Raw genomic sequence first — 24,070 nt, 5'->3', positions numbered from 1 at the left:
TACCTGTTCCCATGGCTACTGCAGCACATAGAATGATTTTTTTTATCTTCTAATTTTATTGCATTTGAGGTGACCTACTTACTTCGCCAAAATTGCAGCTGGTGTATTTAATAAAACATGCTAGTGCCATGGACTGTTGTTAGGTCAAGTGGAAACATGGTGTGGAAAATGACAGAACTGTATGAGGAAAAGCAAGCCATGTTAGCATTAGCGTGTAGTGTTGTTGGTGTAGTGTAGGTCTCAGCTGTGAAGTGCTGATTTACAGGGCCTGAAGGACAGGCATGGCCTCCCTCCCACTCAGTCACCATGGGATACGGTGAGAGCAGATCTCTTTATCATCCTTGTTCTTTCCAGTTTGTTTAGTCTAACCTTGTAATGATGTATGGACTTTAATAATTATCAGATTTAATTACCACATAAAAACAAGATTTGGCCTAAAAAGAATGATCACATTTCAATAAATCACTGTCCCTCCAACTCTTGAGTGCGAAAACATCATTTATCTTGTATCAAAAATTGCTCCCCTCCTTACCCCAACAGTAAATATTCATGGATTTGAGTTTTCTTTTATTGGCAACATTTTAAGGACTTTTCACCATTCAAAAACATAGAAATTTATTGATTGATTGTTAATTGCTATGGTAATGGTCCTAATTTCTCATTATTCTGAATCTCGTGGGTACTTTATATTAATCTTACCCCAGTAAAGCCATCCACTAAGCAACAGTTGTCAGTCATGTGATCATGCAAATGTATCTTTATTCTTCTAATCTGGTTCTAACTCAAACATTTTAATAATGTAACATGGCGCTCTAATAAAAGGAGGTTACATGCAATCAATAATCTTTTTGTTGTATTTGGCTATTTGAACAGAACCCACAGAGAAAGCCTAAAGAGCTGCAAGAGGAGAAGAGCAGGGGGGAGCAGCGAGGAAGAGACTGTTGCTAGGGCGACCGGAGCCGCGGCAGTCGTCATCATGAGGCGTTGTGCATAATGTGTGTGTGTGCGATTTGGCCCTCCTCTATCCAGACAGGAGGCGAGGACATCCCCCTCTAACCACTGTGCCAACGCGGAGAGGAGGAGAGAGAAACCCATACCCCATAATGCACTGCACGCTGCGGGGCTGAAGTCGTGCACATTCATCAGTTCCCGTTGGCAGAGGAGAGAGGAGAGGAGCTCACTGGTACGGCCGGACAGAGAGAGCGAGAGACACAGAGCAGTGGGCAGGTAAGGCAGCCTCTCTGTGCTTGTACTTGATGTTTACATGTCTGCGATGAGAGAGGATGGGAGGCATGCATACAATGGGATCGGCCATTAATATCTGACGGATTATGATTCTGACAACTTGGCAGCCTGTTGCTCGTAGCGTAGTGCGTTGAGCATGTGGGTAGTCTTTGTTAGTCTGTCAGTGGAGCTGTTGGTTGACTTTGTGCAGCTTTTCCTCCTACAGTCCCTCATTTGAATAAACACTATCTATGGTTTTGCATAAACTGTGTGAGGACACATAAGAGCAGTTATGCATGTGGAAGCGAAAAGTTTTTATTTATTTGTCATTTGCCTGCTCTTGAAAAATACATTTTAAATTCATGAAATAAAAAAATAAAATAAATGAGACTAAAACTTAATATTAACCACTAAATATTGTTTGCATAAGAATGTATTGTTGATGAATGAGTAACTACATATATTTGTTGTTGCCAAGGTTACAGACATTGAAGCAGCATAGATTTTTAACTAAAATCTCAGTATCAGAGTTCAGTTGATGCAAAGTTCATGAACTGCTCATAAGTGCTGCCTTTTATAAAACATTTATAGAAATAGCTGTGAGCTTTTCAAACCATCCTACATCAAATTGTAGCCAGCTATTTTTACGCATTTTGTCAGTTGAGCTTCTGGACATCTTCAGTGGACAAAGCTCTTAACTGACAGTTAAAAGTGCACAGTTAACTTTGTGGTTTAACCGACTTGTGTGGCTCGTGACCATATCTTTTGCACCAGACACAAAGACAGGCTGAAAATGCTGCAATTCAAATGGGTGGGAGTCCTGAACTTTATTACCCACCACTCAAACAAGAGATTGCTCTTCTCCACCCAGAGCCTCATATGTGACATCATATTTCCTCCACACTGCCATAAAGTAATACTTCCAACGAAAGAGTCGTAATGAGATCCCTAGAATTATTTTTTGCACTCTGTCTTTGCTGTGCACTTGAGAAAATGAAATGCAAATGTGGATCAGACAAAGAAATCTGTTGAATATTCAGATTCTTCTCATTTTAGCTCAGACGGAGCAGTGCGTCGCTGTGTTTGTGCCTGCAGAAATCCACCTGTCAGAACTCAAAATGGAGAGCCTTCATTATCAATGTTAGATGATTCTGTGACAGAGGCATAGACTGTTGGAACTACATAAATTGTAGCCTATGTGTTTATGTGTTATCACTAATTAAACTGTACAATACATGTATGTTTTGGTCATTAAAACAGGCCTCACACATGAACATGCAAGTTCAGAACCCAGAATCTCATTTGTAAAACCACACTGATTACATCCTCCAGTTAACAATTATAGGCACACACAACATATATGCATAACAGTTTGCGTAAAAACAACAATAGTAGCTTTTGCAGGAGTGATTGAAATGCTAAAATACGTCCCAGCAATATTTGTGAAAAGGAATCTTAATATTCTCTTAGTAACACCTCTTCAGACTCCCAGTTGTATTATTGTAACAAATTGACGAGGCCGTTGTTTTCTGAAGGTGATCCATTCAAGGACTTCACCTCAAATGCTCCTCGTTTGAACAAAGACCTGTTTCTTGAAACTGTGAAACTCTCACACACTCTCCTGGTTGCCCAGCTAGATTTTCCATTTGCTAAGATCTGTGATATTCTCTGGAAACCTTTTTGCTGTGTCCGACTCTGACTTTACAGAGCAGTGCAGATAAAAATGATGAATGGGTGGATGTATGATTTTTTCTCAATTTGTAAGGTCTGTTGCCACGTTTCCAGCTTACACTCTATGAAGACAGTGATATAGTCTCGCTTAGGGGACCAAAACATTCTCTAATTACGTTGCTTAGTATTTTTTTTTTACATTTAAGAGTTCTGAAATCCATTTTTAGACTTTGTTTTCATTCACGTTAATAGCTCTTCTTTTTGCAGTCTAGCAGGCCCATTTAGCCTCGCTGCACTCTGCACAGTGACACGTGTAGGAAAGCAGCTGTCCTTCTTAAGTGTCAATGAGCGCAACTCTAAATCTGCCCGTGACATGTGCACCAGAAGTAGATGTCATAATAAGTCTTTCTTGACTTCACACACTGTGTAGATGCAAAGCGTTTGTTTGGAGAGTTTATCATGATCAGCTGCGAGATGAAAGTAGATGTAAAGATATAGGGTAACTTTGTGAAAGATAATGGAGAGACTAATGATATTGAGTAGAAGATATAAGAGGGAAAGAAGCTTAACATGTGGGTCTGGAGGAGTGACATGGACGGATAGGATTAGGATGGAGTGCAATGAGCCAGCTTGTGTTAGATTTTTTGGTGATACGGTCAGAGAGGCCATATTGAGATGGCCTGGACCTCTACAGAGAAGGGAAGTTTACATGGGGGGGAGGTAGAGAAATACTTAAAATTGTGGTATTTGAATGCTGTCAGTGTGGGTTAGGTTTAAAAAAAGAGGATGGAATGTATTGGAAAGAAAATAAGAGATAATACGGTGAGAAAATAATAACCGGTAATGCTACTACTACTACTACTACTACTGCTACTACTCTTTTGGCAGTGGATGCAGACTTTTATTACTCTAATTTAGAAATTCCAAATGACTGACGCCTGTGTGACATTGCATAGTCTTAACGAACAAATGAATAAATATTTATAGAAGCTGGGGATAAACATTAACTCACAACGCCCCGCGCAGATCTATCAGAGGTGCTTTGGAGAGCGTGCTGCAGGCGACTTCTCAATCAGCACCTCTGCCTCTCACTCCACGCACACAAACCAATGGAGTGCTACATTCCAAACAGCCTGATATATTGCCGCCACAAGTCAGTGATGTGGCTCTGAGTCACTTGGTAACACCCACCTGACGCACACACACACCTCCACACACACACATACACAGACACACACACACACGCACCTGACGTCCTGTTTGATGGAGTTAGGCACCATGGCAACCGAGCTGTGACTATGGCACTATGGCCGTCCTGCGAGTTGACCAAGCTGGAGGGTAAAACAGGGTTAAAGGCTAATGCTAACTCAAGTGCAGTCCTTGTTATCTTGATATTGTCTATTGTCAATGCAAATAAAAGAAATTTGAAATATTTGCTAACAGGGAAGCAGGTCTAAATGATCAGTTTTTCACAATAGCCTGCTTAATTCTGACAGCATAGTAGTCAAATATACATATACATTTTTCTTTCTTTTCACTATTTAAAATATCAACTTAATGGACATCGCATCCACAAATGGGTAGTATTATGAAAAAAAAAAAAAATGCATCTGTCAATAAACAAGTAGAAAAGTCTGCTTACTCACACACTTATATATACACAAACATATTCCGGGGCGTTCCACTGTTGCCCTGCCTGTTTTTGGGATATTTTGGTCTCTTGAGGTGTAAACATTGCAAGATATAGCTCTACTGCTGTAACCTATAATATATGTATCTCTTTCAGGAGGCACACTTGCCTAGTAAAAATGATGCAATGGGAAGAGTCTTACTGCAGAAACATGATTATGAGTATGAAGTTAGTGAATAATTATATTGTTATCACTGTTAACTACTATGAGTAAAAACAAGACCATTAAAATGCACAATTAGTTTTACGGTGGAAACTGGTGATGGTCCAGTTTGGTTCACATGTGCCTTATGGTGTGTCATGATAATTACTATATCGACTTATCGTCCTATACGTATATGAAAGTTGGAACAGTAGTTTTTGCGGGTCAGTATTTATTGTGCGTACATTTTCTTTGAACTACTTGGAAATCTGTGGTAAATTTGTGGCTGTATGATCAGATTTGAGCCATAAAAGGTTGAATCAATAACTCATTACAGATTCAAACCAAGTACTAGTGTTTCATTCTGCTGTTTATTTATTAAGGCTCATTGTTGTTTTTTTTAACCATATTGTAATTTTAGAATCGTTTTTTGTGGCATAAATCTGCTCTTAGGTTATTGTGTCAGTGTGTATATTTACTTAAGCAATATATCACAATACAAAACTAATTATCATGACAGGCCTAACCATGTATCTGCTAATATGCTGTGATTTGCATGTAAATTTAAACAGATGAGAGACACAACTTGATTGATTTTATCCAGGCTTGGGACTGACACTGTGCATAGTAATTTGTAATCCCTTGTGACTTGATTGGACATAAAGAAATGGAGTGAGTCTATTCTCCGTGCTATTGTCTGCCTCACCAAGCACAGTATAAAGGTCGCTGCAACATGAAAAACTCATCCAGACGAAGCAGAGCAGGCAGCGCAGAGGTCAGCGTGCATGTATTTTTAAAGCCATCGATTGTGCAAAAACCTGACACATCATCAGAGAGAATTGTGCACGGATTTTTTTTTTGTTTTTTTTTCCTTCATGGCAGACTGCTCGGCTCTCTGTGCAGTGCCCTATTTGTTGACACATTATTTTTATCTCAGCCTCCTTTTAAACTCCCCGGCATCATTCTGATTTGTTTCATGCTTGAGGAAAACAAAAAGGACTTCAACTCCTCCTCCTCCCCTCCTTCTCCGTGTTAAATCCACTACTAATTTTATTTACAGCAGCTAGCTTCTTCACGCGCTGCTCTTCTGTCACTCATGTTTTATATAGCCAGGTAGGTTACTGGCCGAGGCACGGGGAGGGGGGATTGTAGAAAGGTGGGCGGGCAGGTGGGCATTTTCTAAACAACTAGATGTGATTTACAGCCTGCAGATACAGATGGTTAGGGGGGGAAAGTGTGGTTCGTGCAATGCGTGTGAATTGCATTTTTATTTCATGGTCTGATTGTTAGTGTTCGTTAGCATGCACATACATTCAGTCACATGCGCGTTGTGGGAAAGACTGTTGCAGAAGTTTGTCAGTTAACTCCTCTCTCCCCTCTTCTCTGTCTTTTGCAAGTGATCCAAGCTGTGAAAGGTGAACGTGCACCCCAGTGTAGATAAATTATGTCTGACATGTTTAGCTGTGCGCCCTTATATGGAAGCTGGTATGTGTGAATACAATAGATCAAGAAGAAAGAGAGAGAGAGAGAGAAAGGAGGAAGTGAGGGATGGGCAAGGAGGTAGAAAAGAAGGAAGAAAAGGAGGCAGGGCAGAAGGAAAGAGGAGGAACCAGGAGGGGACAGTGACGGAGGGAGGAAAGGAGAGGGGTGCCGCTAAGCATGAGGTTTTCACTTTCTCTCAGCAGATGAGCGCATGCACAGATACAGTAAGTCTCTGCTTTTGCCTGCGTGTGAGTGCGTGTGTGTGTGTGACTTTGTTTAGACTAGACTGGAGTTCTCACGTTTGGTTTCGCCTTATCGCTTTTTGGACTTTCTCATTACCATCTGTTTGGGGAACTTACAGTATATGGTGTGTGTGTGTATATGCAGATGGTCAGCATGCTTCACCGGTAATGCGTGGTGGTTGGAGACTTTAATGTGGAAAAGAGCTGAGCGGACGAAAGAATGGTTAGTGCCTAATGTTCCGCAGGGCAGTTAGTGACACGCTGTGTGGCAGGCTGATGTCTGTGTTCCTCCCCTTGTTTCTCCTGGAGCTCTTTTGACACAGCAGCTCAAGATAAATAAGTGGACGTGTGTACGGATGAATGAATGAAAACACAAACATACAACCACAATGGGCAGACTTGTGAGCCGCCGTCCCTCTGCCTGTATTATGACTATAGTGTTTACACCAGTCTGCCCTCAGGAAATGATTCACCTCCTGCGCTGACCCGGACGGCTACGCTAACACCGGGAAACACAGCGCACCTCAGTCCAAACAAAGTGCGAGAGTATGGAGACTGGAGAGCCATAAAAACTGTACTGTGTATGTTTGAATAAGTCAAATTATATAGGGTATAGTAATGAAAAGTTCAGAAAAGAAGAGGCAAATTTATCCTAGAAAGAAGAATTTTCTATACCAAAAAAAAAAGTAATGTCCAGCACAATATAAATACTGATTCTAAGGTATAATGTAGTGTTTGAGAGCCTTCAATGTCTTTAGAGATTAAGAGTTTGTTGCATCCAGGCTTAAAATCCTTAATGAATAACACTCAAAATACACTGTATGAGTAAAGATGTCGTGACCCTAGTTGTTAATCGACGAAAAAAAAGTAAGATTTAATAGGCCTTTATTGTGCAATGAAGATATTTCTTATTAAAATAACAATGCAATCAATCCGTAGCCCCTGAGAGTGTGCCTTAATCACATTCTACAGCCTGAAAGCAGCCAATATAGCTCAATGATTGTTCCCTGTAAATAATATGCAAATAGTGTGTTTATCCTGTTATAGTCAGTACAATACTGACAGACATGGCACAATGGTTTTCTTTGTAACTATTTCGTAAAGTTATTGGTTTTAGGCAAGGCAAGTTTTTTTTATTGAATTACAATTAACTTAGATGGGAGACTTCCACAATATCTGGCGGCATGGAAACAGACATTACAACCAATGTTTTGTGATCTGTTCTGTCTTACAAGTTAAGGATAACAGCTTATCTTTAATTAGAGAGCAAATTAAAATCAGATTTCTTTGAACTAACTCTATCCAGCAGCAACACATCCATGTTTGTCTTGATACAGCTTTCTGAGTTTTTCTAGCTCGCATATTTTCTTTGGTGGGTTGAAACAGCTCCTCTGCAGATCAGAGCCGGCACATCTACAAGGTCATTAGAGTATAGAACAGTGAGAGCGCAAAGGCACTCCGATACATACTGAATTTAAACAGCACACCAGTCAGACTTATAAACAGCAGCGCAAAAAAAAAACAAAAAAAAAACGACTCCCATCCAAGAGAAGCATGGGACCTATTGCGTACATACTCGCTGTCTTTCTGTCTATTTAAACAAAGACGATATATGTGTCCTCTTTTCTCTCAGTGCCTCCTCCCTTTAACTAATATGTCCTTTAGAAATGATGTCATCTCTGTGCTGTCCTCAGCAGGCACAGGCTGGTGCGAGGAATGCAGATGAGCAGTGTTAGTGTGTGTATGCATAACAACACCAGCGCATCCCAATTTACATTATTTCATTATTGAGGGAAGAAGCAGCATCCTCTGATCAAGGTGATGGCAGCAGGACGTGACTAGGGCCCTCTTTGGGTGCATGTAGATCACTGGCTTTGGCACTGGCAGCAGACAAGAGGACTACCCAATATGTAAAAGATAATTACTTCTACATATCAGTATTAAAGAGTAATAGGTAAACTTATTAGACTATAGGGGTCATAGTAAAAAAAAATGGCAGGTATAAATTTGACCCCTTAGTCACAGTTTAATCCTTAATTTCTGTGTATAATCCTAAATTCTTTTTAGCCCTGCCCCTGGATAGCTGTGGTTTAGATCTTCTGTGGTAGTCCTAGTTCTTGGCAGGCTTAGTTTAGTTTTGATTTAGTTCTGTAAATCCTAGTTAAAACCTGACCTGGCGTATTACATTATTTACCATTTCCCCATATTGTTTTTCCCGTATACTGCGCAGACCCTTTGGACAGTCGCCGTCTCTCAAACAAATTACTGGTATAGTCCTTTGAGGCTATTTGGCGAGTGGTGAAATCACAGAGAGTCCGTCAATGGCGTATGATTGCTGTTTTCCCTTCGGTCTGCAAAGCTGTCACAGGACTAATGCACAGTAGTGGGAGATGTAATCTATAGTAAATACACTTGGCTCCATGAGGGGAACCCAGTGTGATTTCCACAGATTAAGGTGTCAAACTGAATCACTGGCCACAGACAGCTGAGGAGGACAGATTATCCTCCTTTGGGCCAAAAGCCACTGTGGTGTTCATAGTTAGATACTTCATGTGTGCGGTGAAGAACATTGGAAAAATGAATTTTCTTCTGGGAAAAAAAGTACACTTCTTTGGTATTTCCTGAGGTGATCTAAAATGTCAAGGACTGAGGAATGAAAAGAATGCACTTAGCCAGATGATTGTGTAGAAGAACTTTGAAATGATTTAATGTGTGACAATTCCCTTTTATGGTGTTGTTTTTGAATACATCGATTTGCCTGTGTACGTCCTTAGAAATGAAAAGGGCATGTAGGGGGAAAGCTAACCCAATCATTACGCATGTCATAAAGTAATTAATTTAACCTTTCAGCATTATATCTTCTATGGATGTAACTTTAAAGCATTTATTAAAAAAAATCTTGCAAATCTTATACTAGAAAGTAGAAACTGAAATCTTTCCCTCAGGCTTTTACCTTGCAGCGCTGTCTGAATAAACCACTCTACTAGCATGCAACAATTTCAGAATTCAATTGATTGATTTGAGTACCTGAAACTGTGAGTGGCATGTTTAGTAGTACACCATAATGTATTTGGATTATAATGTTGGTAGAATAATCTTGTGCTTATAATCAGGATGGCCTCTATATCTTTTCTTTCCATAAATAATCATTTTGATGTTGCATCTTCCTGTCTATAAGTCAGCCTGACACCTGCGCTGTTCCTCTTCCTTCTCATTACATGCTGTACATCGTCAAGCTGTCTGTCAGAGGCACATGTAACCTGTGTCTCCCCTCTCGTCTACCTGTCTGTGCATCAGCCCGCCAATTTGTCTTCCAATTCCCCTCCTCTGGTATCCACCTGGCTGCTTTTACATGGCCAGTATATGTCAGAATAAGAAGCCTCTCTCTTGCTTTTTCATGTTTGATAATGGCACTGGGTTTGAAATGCCACGTGCAGAGGAAAGCTGGGCAGACTACTATTTCATCTCCCGCTGTATTACATCTATATCCCTGACATGTCTCCTCTCTGTCACTCACTCACTGCTGTCTGTCTATCCCTTGTTCGCTTATTGCCGATGTTTTCCGTTCTTCCTACCCCTTCCCCGTACACACTCTCACTCCTCCTCCATTGCTATTCCTGAGAGGAACAGACCGGTCTGGCAGTAGCTTGGTTTATGTCCATGAACTCAATGACATCCCCTGCTGCATTACACCACAGTGGCGGCACCAGAATCCAGGTAGCAACCCACAGACCAGATAGCATTCAAAAGCTGGGGAAATGGTTTTATCAAGCTTACAACCTAGCTGGATGTAATTACTGGCTGATTAGCATGCACAAATGAATCCTCCGCCGTGAATGTAAACATATATTATCTGAACTCCCTACAGACACTGCCTATAACTGCTTCTCCTCCTGTCCGTATGTGCGCGTAGGGCTGTTTAAACACTTGCGCTGATATCACAGAGCAGACGACAGCTTGCACACGTGCCACTTGACTGCCCCTGTTGTCTCCCCCTTCCTCACTCTTCCTCCCACTGTTTGTCTTAGCGCTGAAGAAGCCAGACATACATTGTGCTATAGTTGCTTATATGCAGGACCAGAAAGTGTGCGGGAATGAGGTGGTGCGAATGCATACGGAACATGAATACTGCACCACGAATACCAACGAGTGTTCCAGCTGACCTTCCAGTCATTTGTACAGTGCTGTTTCTAGAAGTGCTGTCTCATAGTTTGCGGTCAGTGCTAATGCCCAGTATCAGTATGTGTTATGCAAGGAAGTATAAGATTACCATGTCTTTAATGGGCTATCAGGGCACTCAGCTCAAAAATATGGTATCAAATCACTTAACTTGAGTTCAAGAAGCATTTTTTTTCTCATGTATGAATTAATGACATTTAGCTCTATAATTAAATTATTTAAAGTGGATATATTATACTAAATAGCTTAAAGTATCCATGCATATTTGGGCAATCCTATTTGAAAGACCAGTGCTCACCTATCCCCTTTTTTCAAAGGTGACAACTTAAGCTACATATTTTTGATGATGCTTTTATGTCACATTAAGGGGCAGAATTAAATCAGTTCTGTAGTTTTGATCCAGGAAGCAATGGACCCATTTAATCTCTTTTAAATAAATATTGTAGTACAACAAATAAGATGTAAAATAATGATTTATCAGAAAAATGTATGTCTTTAAAGTTGGTATAGTGATATGGATATTTCTCACGGCAAAGACAGGATTACAAAAATGAAAGATACAGTTTAAAATAAAATGTTATCGGCTAATGCAATGGCTGCATAGTCCTTGCCTTCCAGGTTTATGTCCATATTTTATGGCCTATAAAACAGACAGGAGGGCTTTGCACCAAGTCACGCCTCACTGTGCGTATGATATTTTCAATTCTGTTCATATATGAATACAAAGTATTTACAATTATCCCATGCTGGGACGCCTTTGTGTATTACATAACTAATCCATAAAGAGTTTTAGCAAGCCTGCCACTCATTTAGATCCCTCATTTGTTTTGTTAAATAAAATCCATTACTAGACTATTAAGAAGCTAACAGCAAATTTACTGTTGCTATTGTTCTAATTTCCTTTGAGCTGGAGCTAAACTATGTATTTTGTTATTGCAACAGATCTTCATAGTGTGAAGTGACTATAATATTTAGGTTATTTGCACAATAGAACAGAGTGAAACATCTTATTTCTAAAGTGCAAACTTAGCTTTTATGTAATTTCCCTCTGTATCAGTGAGCCATGATGCCAGGCCTGACACGACTAAGCACTTTGTCCTTGCTTTAAACAGACATTTCTGGTTGCTGTGGAGATGATGACCTTGCAGCACATTAGCGTGCTACTGCAGCATAAGGTGTTGTGTGAACAAGGAACAAAAGCGGAGATAGAGCCAGTGGAAGAGATATGGAGGGGGAGGCTGCGTGTGGACCAATAAAATCTGGACAGTTACTATTAAAAGAGAACACACATGCACCTAGTTGTTTGGGACACATGATAGTTAGCATAAGCAGCTTTTTTGGAAGAAAGGAAAAAGAACAAAGGAGCTTTGAACTAGCATGCAAATAACACTGAACAGGTGTGGCTGATCAGTGCGTGATAAATGATGGGGAGATGAGAAGTGTCATAATGTTGTCATATTGGAGCTAAACCTGTCACCTATGACTATATTGACTTATCGTGCAATAAGTAGAACAATGTCTTGGGGGCTAAATATTTATGGTGTGTTAGAACTAGTCGGAAACATTTTGTAAATATAATAATTCAATATAATTTACTACAACGTTTCCAGTGAAAAGTCCATCATCTGCTTGCCTCTATGTTACTGAAAGACCCATGGTAAGTCATTAAATCTCTATAAGTTACAGGTCAGATCTGTGGAGAGATGAGTTTGCTGAGAGTACAAATATATATTTTTCAATCAATAAAAAAAATAAAGCAATAAAACATGTCTTCAATTGAATATATGCAAGATACTTTTAATGTCATACTGTGGAGGTTTAACTGAATCATTTTACTTTAGTGTTATTAGTATAAAGTAGTTTAAATATGATCAGTTATTTTCTGCAGCATGTCACACATAAACATTTGTTATTGTAACAGGCCGTTTTTTTACTCTTTTTTTATCGTAATACCTGACAGTTCTACCACAGTCTCACCTAACCCTGTCTCTCAACCACTCAGTTGCTAATTACCCTTACTAACCTGCTATCAGTCTTCCTCCACTGCCTTGCTCTTTCTTGTCACCACCTCTTCATGGCTGTATGTGTGTACCACAGTTTCCCTCTTGCTGCTCCTGGCAGTGGCTAGGGCAGTCCAGGTCATCACTGATATCCTGGTCAGTCATTGATGCAGTGTAATATGAGGCTTGCAGACATCTGCTTTTTGCTGCAGCAGTTAGCGCCCTTTCACCTCTTGTGTTAGCGAATCTTCTCTCTCTTCCTCTTTCTCTGCACTTTGTCTTCTCTTAAAGGTCATTGCCTATAGTGTGATCTTTGAACTGGTGCACAAACTAAAAAACAACTGTCCAGGTTTCCCCAAGGAACAATATCTGTGTAGGTGTTTCTGAAAACTGAAATCCACACACACTGCCTTGTTGAACACATAGTTGTAGTCATATAGTCATAGCACTAAAAAAGGCCAAGGAAATGATCTCATAGATTTTGTGAAATATTGCCATTTAACACGTATGCAGTTTTGCTATATATATACAGATGTATATTAGGTCTATTTCTAAATTAAACTGCAACATTTCACAGGTTTCACAGCTGCGTTTTGTGTGCAGGCGCCATGCTCCAAAATGGGGTCACAAATGAACCAGAACTGAGTTTCAAATCACTAAGACTTTTGATAGTGAAAGAAGCCTCAGACAGAATGTTGTTCACAGACTTTCCAGATTGCTTATAAACCAATCACAAATTTGAATGAAAGGAAAAGGAACCAAATACACAAAATTATCGCTTTCAAGTACACATATTATTAATTATCTCTATTTCTCATTCAGCTGTCAGAAAGTACCAGCGGCATGCGCCTTTAACTATACATTGCCATCGTCACGTTTATATGGCTGTAGTGTTGTTATTGCAGGTACTTTTTCCAATCCCTGTAAGGTTCCACTGAGCATGAGCTAATCCAGACTGCAAACAAGTGCCTGTTTTAGCTGACACATTAGCACTCTCTCATGTGGCTTATTTTAAACGAGGAGTTACTTGAACCCTGGTTACACAGCTGCTGTTACATGTAGTGAGACATTTAACTATGCCGTCTTTCTTCTTTGTGTATACGTGCGTGTATGCGTATGTGTGGGTTGTGAATTGGGGGGCTCATAATGTGCCAGGCCTCTCTCCTCTCCTACCTATTACCTTGGCGAGTTGATCGGATGGTGTAATAATATCTCCAGCCCCTGGCAACGGGAAATGGCCACATACATTATTCACACATGCTAAGATGCTTATTGATGACTCCTTTATTTATATACTGTATTCCTCCAACACTCTCAACTTCTTGAATTTTTCAAACCCTGCGCTTTTTCTGTGAGAACATTTGCAGTTGTTTCAGCAAAATGTAACTATCACGTTCTAGAATCCATTATCTATAAAAACTTCAACACAACTGAGTATTTTTTTAAAAGTTTGAATGCAATTGTATACCAAGTTATATTGCCGGTTTGGGTTTTGTGGGTTTTATTATTAAATCAGCACAATACGGTTATATTGAGAATACATAAGAGTGTACAGGGGAAAAATTGTCAGCTGTCAGTTTACACAGTGAAAGGGATGACCTCCCTGAAGAAGACTGTTAGAGACTGTGGCTGCCTTGGCGTCTTGTTTTACACATATGGTCTACCCAGAATATCATGTTGGATGTGTGAAAGTAGTGCACCACAGATGTGACTGGCCCAAATGGGAGGCAAGAGCATGACACAGAAGCAATCACTGTTTGACCAAAAGACTATTTTTACCTCTTTCTTCTGCTGCCTCACCTTCTTTTCATGGCTTATATCTGCAATGAATGCCCAGACTTTTTCCAAACAGCAATTCTAAAGTTGGCACACAGTGTAAAATGTAAATTGAAAACATCATTTTCACTGTATTCATATTTGAGTTGTATTTATATGCCCTTGAACAAAAATAACTCATCTTTTATGAATCCTGAATATTTCTGCGTATACTTTGTATATGCTCACACGCACTTTGGTATTTGTGATGTGGGACCTAATACAGCTGTAGAGTGGGCAGAGGGAGGAGGGGATGACAGGAGCTGCGCCTGGCTGCCTCTCCCTGGGCAGTGATTGAGCGATGGTCTGATCTGTGTCTTGTCTCACCTGGCCACCTGCCAAGTGACGCCAGACTAACAGCAAACTGATCAGCCATTTACCATCTCTCCAGGCCTGACGGATCACTAATCGATACTCTAAAACACTTGCTCATTTAGACTTTAGATTAACAAAATTCATTATGTTATCTATATATGTTCAGAGAGGAAAATGTAGACATGTACTTTTCACCTCAGCAACTCATTGATAACTTTGTTTTTGCACACATTTTAATAACAAAAGATGCTATTGTATTTGTTGTGGGGAACTACCATTTTCATACCGCACTAAAACCTCTGCCCTGTACAGTATATACAGTTGTTTCTACAGTGCTGCGTCATGTGACTCTGCAGATGAGGCCTTTTTCTCTGTCCTTTGATCTCTTTCTTTTTCTCACTGTCTTCCCCTTAAATAAATTGTCCACGCCTGAGAGCGTGAGCTCTACTGTTAGCGATATTGTGTTTGATTTGATTTTCCAGCTGAGATACTGGCAGTCTGTGTGAAGGCCGCAGTGGGGAGGGAGGAGGAGGATGTTTGGGAGGAGAATGAATGAAAAAGACAGTGTGATGGAACTCTGTCTACAAATTCAAATGTGTATTTTGGCATGCACTCCTCTGACACTGTTTATATTTTTTTCCACAGAGAGAAGTGCCTTTGTTTGGCTGAGTCCCATGGCGGTGTGGCCCTCCTAAAGCCCCCCGTGCCTCTGTGCCTGCGAGTGTCTGGACCCAATCTCCGGCCAAACCAGGAGAACCCAGACTGCCAGCTTCAGCCGTTGAGACAGTATTCTACCAATCTGTCGGCCATCCTGCTCTCCATCTACGCCACTCAGCTCTCGTCTGTGGAAACTAGCACTCCTCCCTCAGCACACAGCCTAATACGAAAGGCTTTTATTAGCTCCTGTGAGAGGAACAAGTTCTCTTCAGTGTCCAGCCTCCCTGACCCTCTTTTCTCTAAATCTTTTCATCATGGACCAGTATAATCGATAACATCTTTTACCATTCATTTCATCTGACAGTTGCGCTTTGGCTGTAGAGAAACTTTGTGTGCTTGCACAAGTTAAAGAAATAGAGATTGAGGCTGTTAAGCCTACCCCGTGGCTGTCCCCGGCTTAGGCCCTGGGTGACAGCACTCACTTCTAGTACGCTCCTAGCATGGGCCACAGGTGGTAGGCGAGGCAGAGGCCTAACCGGCTTCACTCCAATAGCACACCAGGGACAAAACCATCTTAAAAACCAGCCCATGTCATTTCCTTATCCCATCTCACTTGTCCCAGTGTCTTTTGAAGCATACACACAGATATCTCTTACTCATAATCGACCCAGCCTGCCTGCTCCAAAATGGCGGTGAACGTGACACCCATCAGGGACACAAAATGGCTGACATTGGAGGTCTGTCGGGAGTTCCAGAGAGGGACTTGTTCACGGCCGGACAGCGAGTGCAAGTTCGCCCACCCGGCCAAAAGCTGTCAGGTGGAGAACGGCCGAGTCATCGCCTGCTTTGACTCCCTCAAGGTGAGGCTGATGCACACCTGTGACTCTCATTCAGCATGTCTTTTTCTACTCAATACACGCAGCACTGACAGCTATTGTTTGAAATGACATCTCTCTGTTCACGGGCTTGAGCGCAATAGCTGGTTTTATTACTCAGCAGTGGATCACCAAGAATGGCTGTTATGTGTAATAGTAACTAGAAGCCATGGCAAGGAGTTGAAAACATTTCTGTCTAAATAGTTTTGGGATCATTGGTCATGTGTGTGCCTGGCTGAGCTCAGTTGAACTTAAAATTACTATTACATCTGTTGTATATATAATCGCTCAGTTGTCCAGTTAAGGCCCATAGCAAAAGAAAATGTAATTCTGTCAACTGGAGAAAGCTTTGGGTATGCTAACAGGAGCAAGATGACTCATTAGAAGCATGAAAGATTATGCAAAATATGACTAAGTTCAGTGGACTAACATCTGATACTGATTACTGTAAAAAAAATAAATAAAAAAAGCTAGTCTCAGTTTAGTTAGCTCCTTCTTTCGGACAGATATTTAAGGCAGTGAATTAACCCTGTCAGAACTCAAGAAGTTTTGTGGATGAGGGGCCAAATGTATTCACTTTGTCCAGTTGACAGCATTCAATTTTCTTTTGCTATCACATCTATTATTGAGACTTTACTTGTGTCCCAAAGTGTGGGGCCAAACTTTCTGTGTGATCACCACATCAACAGGCCACAGAAGTAGGGCAGTGCATGGATGTCTGTATGTTTGTGTGCGTGTGTCTTATTTCGAGGTCATGCAGCTCGGCGGGGTGCTCTAAGAAGACCCTGTAATTTACTGTCTATTTCTGCCCTGGCACCAAGACAACACACTCCCACCAAGCAGCTCCTCTGTCTATAAGAGCAAAGGGGAAGGAACATCAAACAGCAGGGAAGACAAGGAAATATACTGGACTGGACAGACAACTTAGAATATTAAGAAGAAGTCATAAAACATTTAGAATTTAATGTTGCACTATGTCTCTTTTCTGGGGTTTTGCCACCAGCTTGTCTCCACAATGTTGTTATTTTGCCAAGAATATACACAATATGGCATTTTACTTATTTTTCTAACAGGTGGTACAACCAGGTCAAGTAACAGGTCAGATCTGTATAGAGGCAAGCCGCTCACAGTAATAGTTTTTTGAGCAATACATTTAGTACGACAATGTGTAACATTCCAGGTGAAGCAATAACATCCTCAAAGAGAAGTAAGTCATGGAACCCTCCTCAGGAAAGTGCACCTTTAACTATATTTGTCACAAGAATCACAGCTTACTACAGTAATAAATTAGATCTGGATATTTTAAGTGGAAATATTTGCTCCCTCTCTCCCAGCGCAGCTCTGAGAAACTTAAATAAGCCGTAAAAAAGGTTTCCACACTCAAAGTGACAATAGCGCTGCAATGCCGTGAAACCGATCGTTTTCAGTGGCTGGCGTTGGGCAAAGCGCACACACCACAGCGCTGACCACAGCCCAGTGATCACAATAGCAGCCAAAGTTCAATACTGCTGCAAGCTGTGGCACGCTCCTACTCGGCCAATAGAAATAAGGAAGACCAGTCGCCAGCCAGGCAAAAAATTATGTGCACATATTAAATAGAATGTAGCACAAGCTTTGGCTTTGTAAAACCTAAATGTTTTTATAGGCTCGGTTTGCTTTTCCTCATTAATTTGGTGGATACACACTAGACATATTCACTGAGACAAGAATGTGCATGTGATTGAGGCTTAGCAAAATGGTCAGGATGTATAAAGACCTTTGAAGATCTTGGCACTAGAAATGGTCCAAGTCCGCACAAGAAAATTGCATAACGCTGCACTTTGGCCTGTTTAAATTGCAAAAGGATGTGCAAACAAATGGATTGGACACACTTACACCAAATCATATTAGAGTTTAAAATATATGCAGAGTTTAGTGGGTCAACAGTGTGCGAAGCCATATGGGACAAAAATGCATGTATGTTTTTGACTAATGCTATGCGTGGTGAGCAGGACTTGGCATATATTTTGACATATTGCTCAACTCTTGGAGCAGCATTTGAGCTCCCTGTGTTTTTGTTCCAGCGGCTGGAATGTGTTGGATACAGACATATCAGTGCAGTAAATCTGGTTGTTTTGGCTCAAGTGGGCCCAAAGGTTGGACCTATTGACTCGACTGTCTGCTGTTGCGCACATGTCCTGCAATTTGTCCCTTATCTGATTGGCAGGTCTGGTGTTATTCATTGTAAGTATAGAGCATTAGGCGGAAGTCAGTCAAGCCAATCCAAATCACAACTGCTGCTGCTGGGATCCCCGGTTAAAGCTTTTGTGCGTGTTATTCCCCGCTCTGAGCTGCCTGAGCACAGAGCTTACAGACAGGTACTGCCAGGTGAGCGAGGATTGAGCAGGCACTTGAGCACTGTGGAGGTCATGGAGCTTTGGGGAGGTGTGGGGGAATGTGCATGGAAGCATAGCCCATCCCTGCTCTGTGCCAGGGCATTCCACAGTCTACCTCCCTTCCCTGCCTCCGTGACAGAATGATAGATCAGCTTTATCTGCGGATGAATTCGTAACACACAGTGAGGCTTGGGGAGAGAGGGCAAAGGGATAGGAGAGGACGGACAGGTGGATGTGGGGAGGAGAGGAGCAGGGAGGGTGGTAGCACATGCTGAATCCTTCCCCAGAACAATTTGTCACAGCTGCTGCCTGGGTTTTTTTGAATTTCAGTTTGGTAAAGTGGATAGATATGGCGCCTCTGCTGTATATGTGGGATCTGCCTGCCTCTATGTTGGTGAATTTGTATTATGATGTCTCGCTTTGTATGATGCTTTACATACATTTTTTCCCAAGCAATATATAGTAAAAAACTCAGCAGCAGTGAAAGCAGAAAGTCACAGACAGTTTACATGATAGTTTATTTCATGCAATGTAACCCATAAAAATTTGGATTCACTGTAATTTTTGTGACATGAAAATAGTGATTTAAGTATAAGTACTGGGCTATAAATTATATAGGAAGTAGTTGTTCAGCTGGTAGAATGCTCCTAGGGTCAGCGAGTTCAAATCCTGCTCCTGACATGTACATTTTTGGAATAGCGGTCAGCCCCTTGCCCACAGGTTGACTCCCAGTACTTATGTTGTGTCTATGAGCAAGATACTTAACTCACCTTACCCCCTGTGTCTGCTTACAGTGCTGTGTAAATGTGTGTGTGTATGTATGAGTCAGGTCCTTGATGTAAAGCACTCAGAAGGAAGAAAAGTGCTATATAAATATGACCATTTACCAAGTGGTATGGTACTGCTATAAGAGTACAGGTTTTGAGTACTTCTTCCTCTCTTTTCAGCTTAAGATCTCAGACAACCTTCCAAAGAAAATAACTTGACATTTTTCCCACAGCTCTTCAACTTTGCAAACATACTGTAGGTCATAAATTGCATACTATTTTTTCAGCGCGAAAAACCAAACAACCAATTTAGTCATTTAGGGATGACGACTTGTCTGAGGCTGTAGCACTATAATTAGACAGGAAAGAGGAGCAGCGCTTTTCCTGACCCACACATTTAGAAGGCTGTTGCTATTAGCAGCTGGAGACTTTCTCTTTTTAGTGAGCACAAAGTAAATCTGGGGTTATTTAAGTCAATGGAATTTGTTTAACTTATTGGCCAAAGGTTAAAGGGACTTCAACAGCACAAGAGTAACACATTTTGAGAGTAAATCCTGGTGTCCACTGCACAATTTTGGTGGCGTGTGATAAAGAATGAGTCACTGTGGGGAAAACGCTTATCTTAAAAGCGCGGGTCATAGGTCATACATTTAGACAGGGACAAAGAACAGAGACAAAAGTGTTAGATTATCAATGTTTTATTTTTCACAAGATGCATCAAACCTTCAGAATATTACAAATCAAGTATAAATCAACAAAGCACAGTCAGATACAGCTTCTGCCAAGTTTAGAGAGTTGTTTGTTGTTTTTTTCTTTTAAATTTGTGTTTTTCTTCTGATGTGATTTTTTGAGAATATAAATATACATATTAGCTGAGTACTGCATGAAAGCAATACACCTTCTGTGGTATTAGAAGCTGCTGAGCACAGTTTTTCATTACATTTTATGAGAGCTTGTCACAGCTAGAACTCCACCTCATAATGTACAATCATTCAAATCTCTGGAGAGACTTTATCTGGAAAATCGCATGTAGTTTACTTTACTGAATTGCTTGTAATATAACCGTTTAAAAACCTCACAGCACAGGAGCAATTGGCCTTTATACAGCTAAAATGACTGCTTTAGAACATATAAGGCAGAGCATTTAAGGCCAGTACAGAGGTATTTTATTTGCATTTGGCATTATTGTGCACAGTAAAATGAAATGCTTGGCTGTGGCTGCTGGCTCCCAAATGACAACCTGGACTTAAATTAAAAACTACATGATTAATGATTTTTAATGTCTAATTTGCACCTTTAGGCCCAATAACATTCAGCTTTATGAATAAATATTCCAGTAGAAGTAATCTGGTCTCCCATTATTTCTCACAAAGATAAAGTCGTATAAAGATTTACGTATACACTTTGAGCTTTACTTTGAGCATTAGATGGAGGCAAGGCGGCGCAAAGCAAGTTTATTTGTATAGAACAATTCGTACACAAAGTAATTCAAAGTGCTTCACAGAATAATAAAGACGTTAAAATCACAATACAAGCTAATCAAAACATAATTAATCATCATAAAATTAATGTTTAAAGAGAAGAGAGCAGAAGGAAAACCTTTCAGTCGTATGTACAGCTAAACAGAACCATTTTGAGGCTGGATTTAAACATTGTCAAAGTAGAGGCCTGTCTCACATCTTCTGGAAGAATGTTCCAGGTTTTAGCTGCATAAAACTGAAATGCTGATTCCCCATGTTTAAACCTGGCTCTGTGCACCAGCAAGAGGCGGGTCCCTGAAGTCCTCAGAGTACGAGATGGTTCATATGGGATTAACATGTCGGAGATGTACTTTGATGTATGGAGAGACTTGTACACAAGCAGAGCCGCTTTAAAGCCTATTCTCTAGAGTCTGCCCTGTGGCCAGTTGCAGAGACAGAGTTGTAGTATCACCATTGTCGCTGAGCCTGTGACTGTATCATATTTTAAATCTTCAATTTTGGGCTGAGATTTGTTTAATAGCTGAAATTTTGAGGACCTAATAAAATCATTTTCAATATACAGCATACTACTTTAAGTCACTGACTAGATATGATTTGAAAAAATGAATACAACTGGATATACGGGATATGTTTGGTGATAAAGAGTCCAGCCGAGCATGTGTGTGTGTCAGTGTGCTGTTCACGGAGGGATGCTGCGCTGGATAAGAACTCTTTGAAAGGGAAACCTTCTCCAGCAGTGTTAATCTCCTCTGTATCTGTATTCTGCTGTCATGCTCCCCGCTCTCATCCTCTCCTCTCATTACCTCTGTTAATCTGTCTCTGCTCCTCCCTAACCGCCAGCCCAGACGTTTGTATTTCCATTTCACACATACTGAGTCTAATCTTTTTCCCTTTAAATAGCTTTTCGTCTCATTATCAGGAAGAAACTCTTCCAACTAGTAAAAGGGTCAACAGTTGACAACAGCTGACCTGAGCCCGTACAAGGATCATGTTTGACACAGATGTAATAGAAGCGTGATAACATGTCATGTGACCTGCTGCATGAGGCTGAAAGCATGTAACCTCTGACATTAGAGTTATACACAATACAGTACATGTTTTTATTGTAGCCTGCAGGGCAAGCGTGGGCAATATTGGCAAAAGTGTATATCTTATATATAGTTATCAGGGATTATCCTGATAACTGTATTATGACAATCCATCAGAAATGTGAAATGTTCATTGCTGGCGTTTAAGAATTGCACAGTTGTGAATGGGCTGTAAAATAGACCATAAAAATGCTGAAATATCACCTTATACCCTGGTTTGGAAGGTACATTACAATACTGTCCATGTTTCAATATATCTCCCACCTCCACTGCAGGTATATTTAAGACCATATTCTGGACCTAAATAAGCAGGATATTCTCTGAGATCTGATTTCCACATATTCTGGCCTACAACAACATCATGCATAGAATCTTTTATTAGCACACTGGTGTGGAGCACTCCTCACAGCCAGCAGCTAATAACTTTGTCTGGCTCATTTTACAGGCAGGTCCTCCCTTGAAACGTCTCCTCTAAACGTCTTTCTGTTCTGAGAGGGGCCACCATTTCTCCATCCATCTGTGGTAGTGCAGCCTCAGCAGCAGCACACACACATGCATAAACACACACACGCATACACATAGAAACACACACATACCCCCCTTTAAACAGGCTGTGTCAGCACACAGACATGACACAACCACATCAGGCCAAACACACACAAGGGCGCGCTACGGAAATAGCCACATGCCTCACACTGGTCACCCTTTCCTCCTCTGTAAATCACTAGACAAACAAACATTAACAAAAGCATTCCTGACTTTTCACAACATATAGTGCCATTTAACATTCTTCCATAGGTGATATCAGTGAATTGAGAGATTAGATCAAGAAGGAAACATTAATATTCAACTAAAAGAGATTTGGTTGAAAACACTGCCTCACATTATTATAATTTTTTTGGAATTATCTCAAAACAGATTTTTCCCCCTATTGAACATAATGATCACTCCTTTTTTCCAATCTTGTACTTAACAAGACTCTGGCGGATTGTACAGAAAAAAAATTAGGGAAAATTTGACATTTTGCACCAACTTTATCTAAATCTAGTTTGCTTAAAGAGTAAATGTGATATCCAAAAGTGTCAGTATATATTTTGCAGATGTATAAGCGCCAAATATGTGCAATCACAAAGGCCTTATTTATATATGAAAACATTACAGGATTGATCAAATTGTTTTCTTACATTTATGCAAGTACTACAGATGAAGTGTCAAATTGAAAATCTCTAAACGTAAGATTTGTTCCTATTCCCCTGCAACTCCTGGCTTTAAGCTAAACAACTTTCTTACTTCATTCTATAGTTGCATGATTGTGTCTTTCTCAGGCTGGGGCATTTCATTGCACTGGAGTGTGATTTTGTCTGAGGCCAGAGGCTTGTGAATGTTTTGGCAGAGTGAAGGTAATATCTGCATCTCGCCCACTGTGTCGCTATGTCCCATCGCTATTGTAGCTCCTTCTGCTTCTGCTGTAGTGTCAAGAATATCTAATCAGTTATACTTCTACTGCTGCCTAGTCTTTTGTACTGCAGCAACTCCTACTTATACTTTAAAATGCTAGATTTAGCATGTAAGAATTGCAGTATATGTTGTACTTATATAAGCCTAGATATCATATATAGGCCTAGATATCACAAAAAAGAATAACTGCTTTTATTTTAGATTAGTTTTGGTAGATTTATTTGAACTAGATATTCATGTTTGTGTTGGGTATACGTGTTGCAAGATTGGGGCAGTACAAGAGTTTTGATTATTTGTAATTTTGACCTTTCTTTTGTAATTTTAAGTTGTATTTGTATAGTTTTATTATTAGACTTCCACAATTATACAACCAATTAATGTCATAACATTGCTAAACTTTTGATTCCAGAGCTTTCTTTCATTTATACAGAAAAATCCTCAAAATTGTCATACTTTTCTGTGCCTGTTTATCTACTGCACAGACCTACAACCTCAAACATATAAAAATAGGCAGCAGAGCAGAGAGGTGCAGATATATATTGAATAGAAGGCAGACAGAGAACATTAATTCACTGCAGGGCGACCGCTCGTCTGCCAGCTTGTTCTCCT

At 40.4% G+C, this 24,070-nt stretch overlaps 1 protein-coding gene across 13 annotated transcripts in view; it reads left to right on the top strand.

Moving 5' to 3' along the window:
* The first annotated feature begins 1,045 nt into the window (after positions 1–1,045).
* Positions 1,046–24,070, top strand: part of LOC117380143 (muscleblind-like protein 1) — a 52,201-nt gene continuing 29,176 nt past the window's right edge. For 12 of the 13 annotated variants that reach the window (XR_008648913.1, XM_055225971.1, XM_055225973.1 and 9 more), the window contains exons 1-2: positions 1,046–1,227; positions 15,406–16,277. Coding sequence is in view for 12 of the 13 variants with exons in the window: in XM_055225971.1 (XP_055081946.1) it covers positions 16,104–16,277 (174 nt within the window). In the remaining variant the exon portion in view is untranslated. Of the gene's footprint in view, positions 1,228–6,359; positions 6,434–15,405; positions 16,278–24,070 lie in introns of those variants that run through there. The other variant, XM_033976882.2, reaches the window with a different exon arrangement.

The sequence above is a fragment of the Periophthalmus magnuspinnatus genome, chromosome 13 (genome assembly GCF_009829125.3).
Source record: "Periophthalmus magnuspinnatus isolate fPerMag1 chromosome 13, fPerMag1.2.pri, whole genome shotgun sequence".
In the NCBI taxonomy this organism is placed as follows: domain Eukaryota; kingdom Metazoa; phylum Chordata; class Actinopteri; order Gobiiformes; family Gobiidae; genus Periophthalmus; species Periophthalmus magnuspinnatus.
This window is presented reverse-complemented; position numbering and strand designations above follow the sequence as displayed.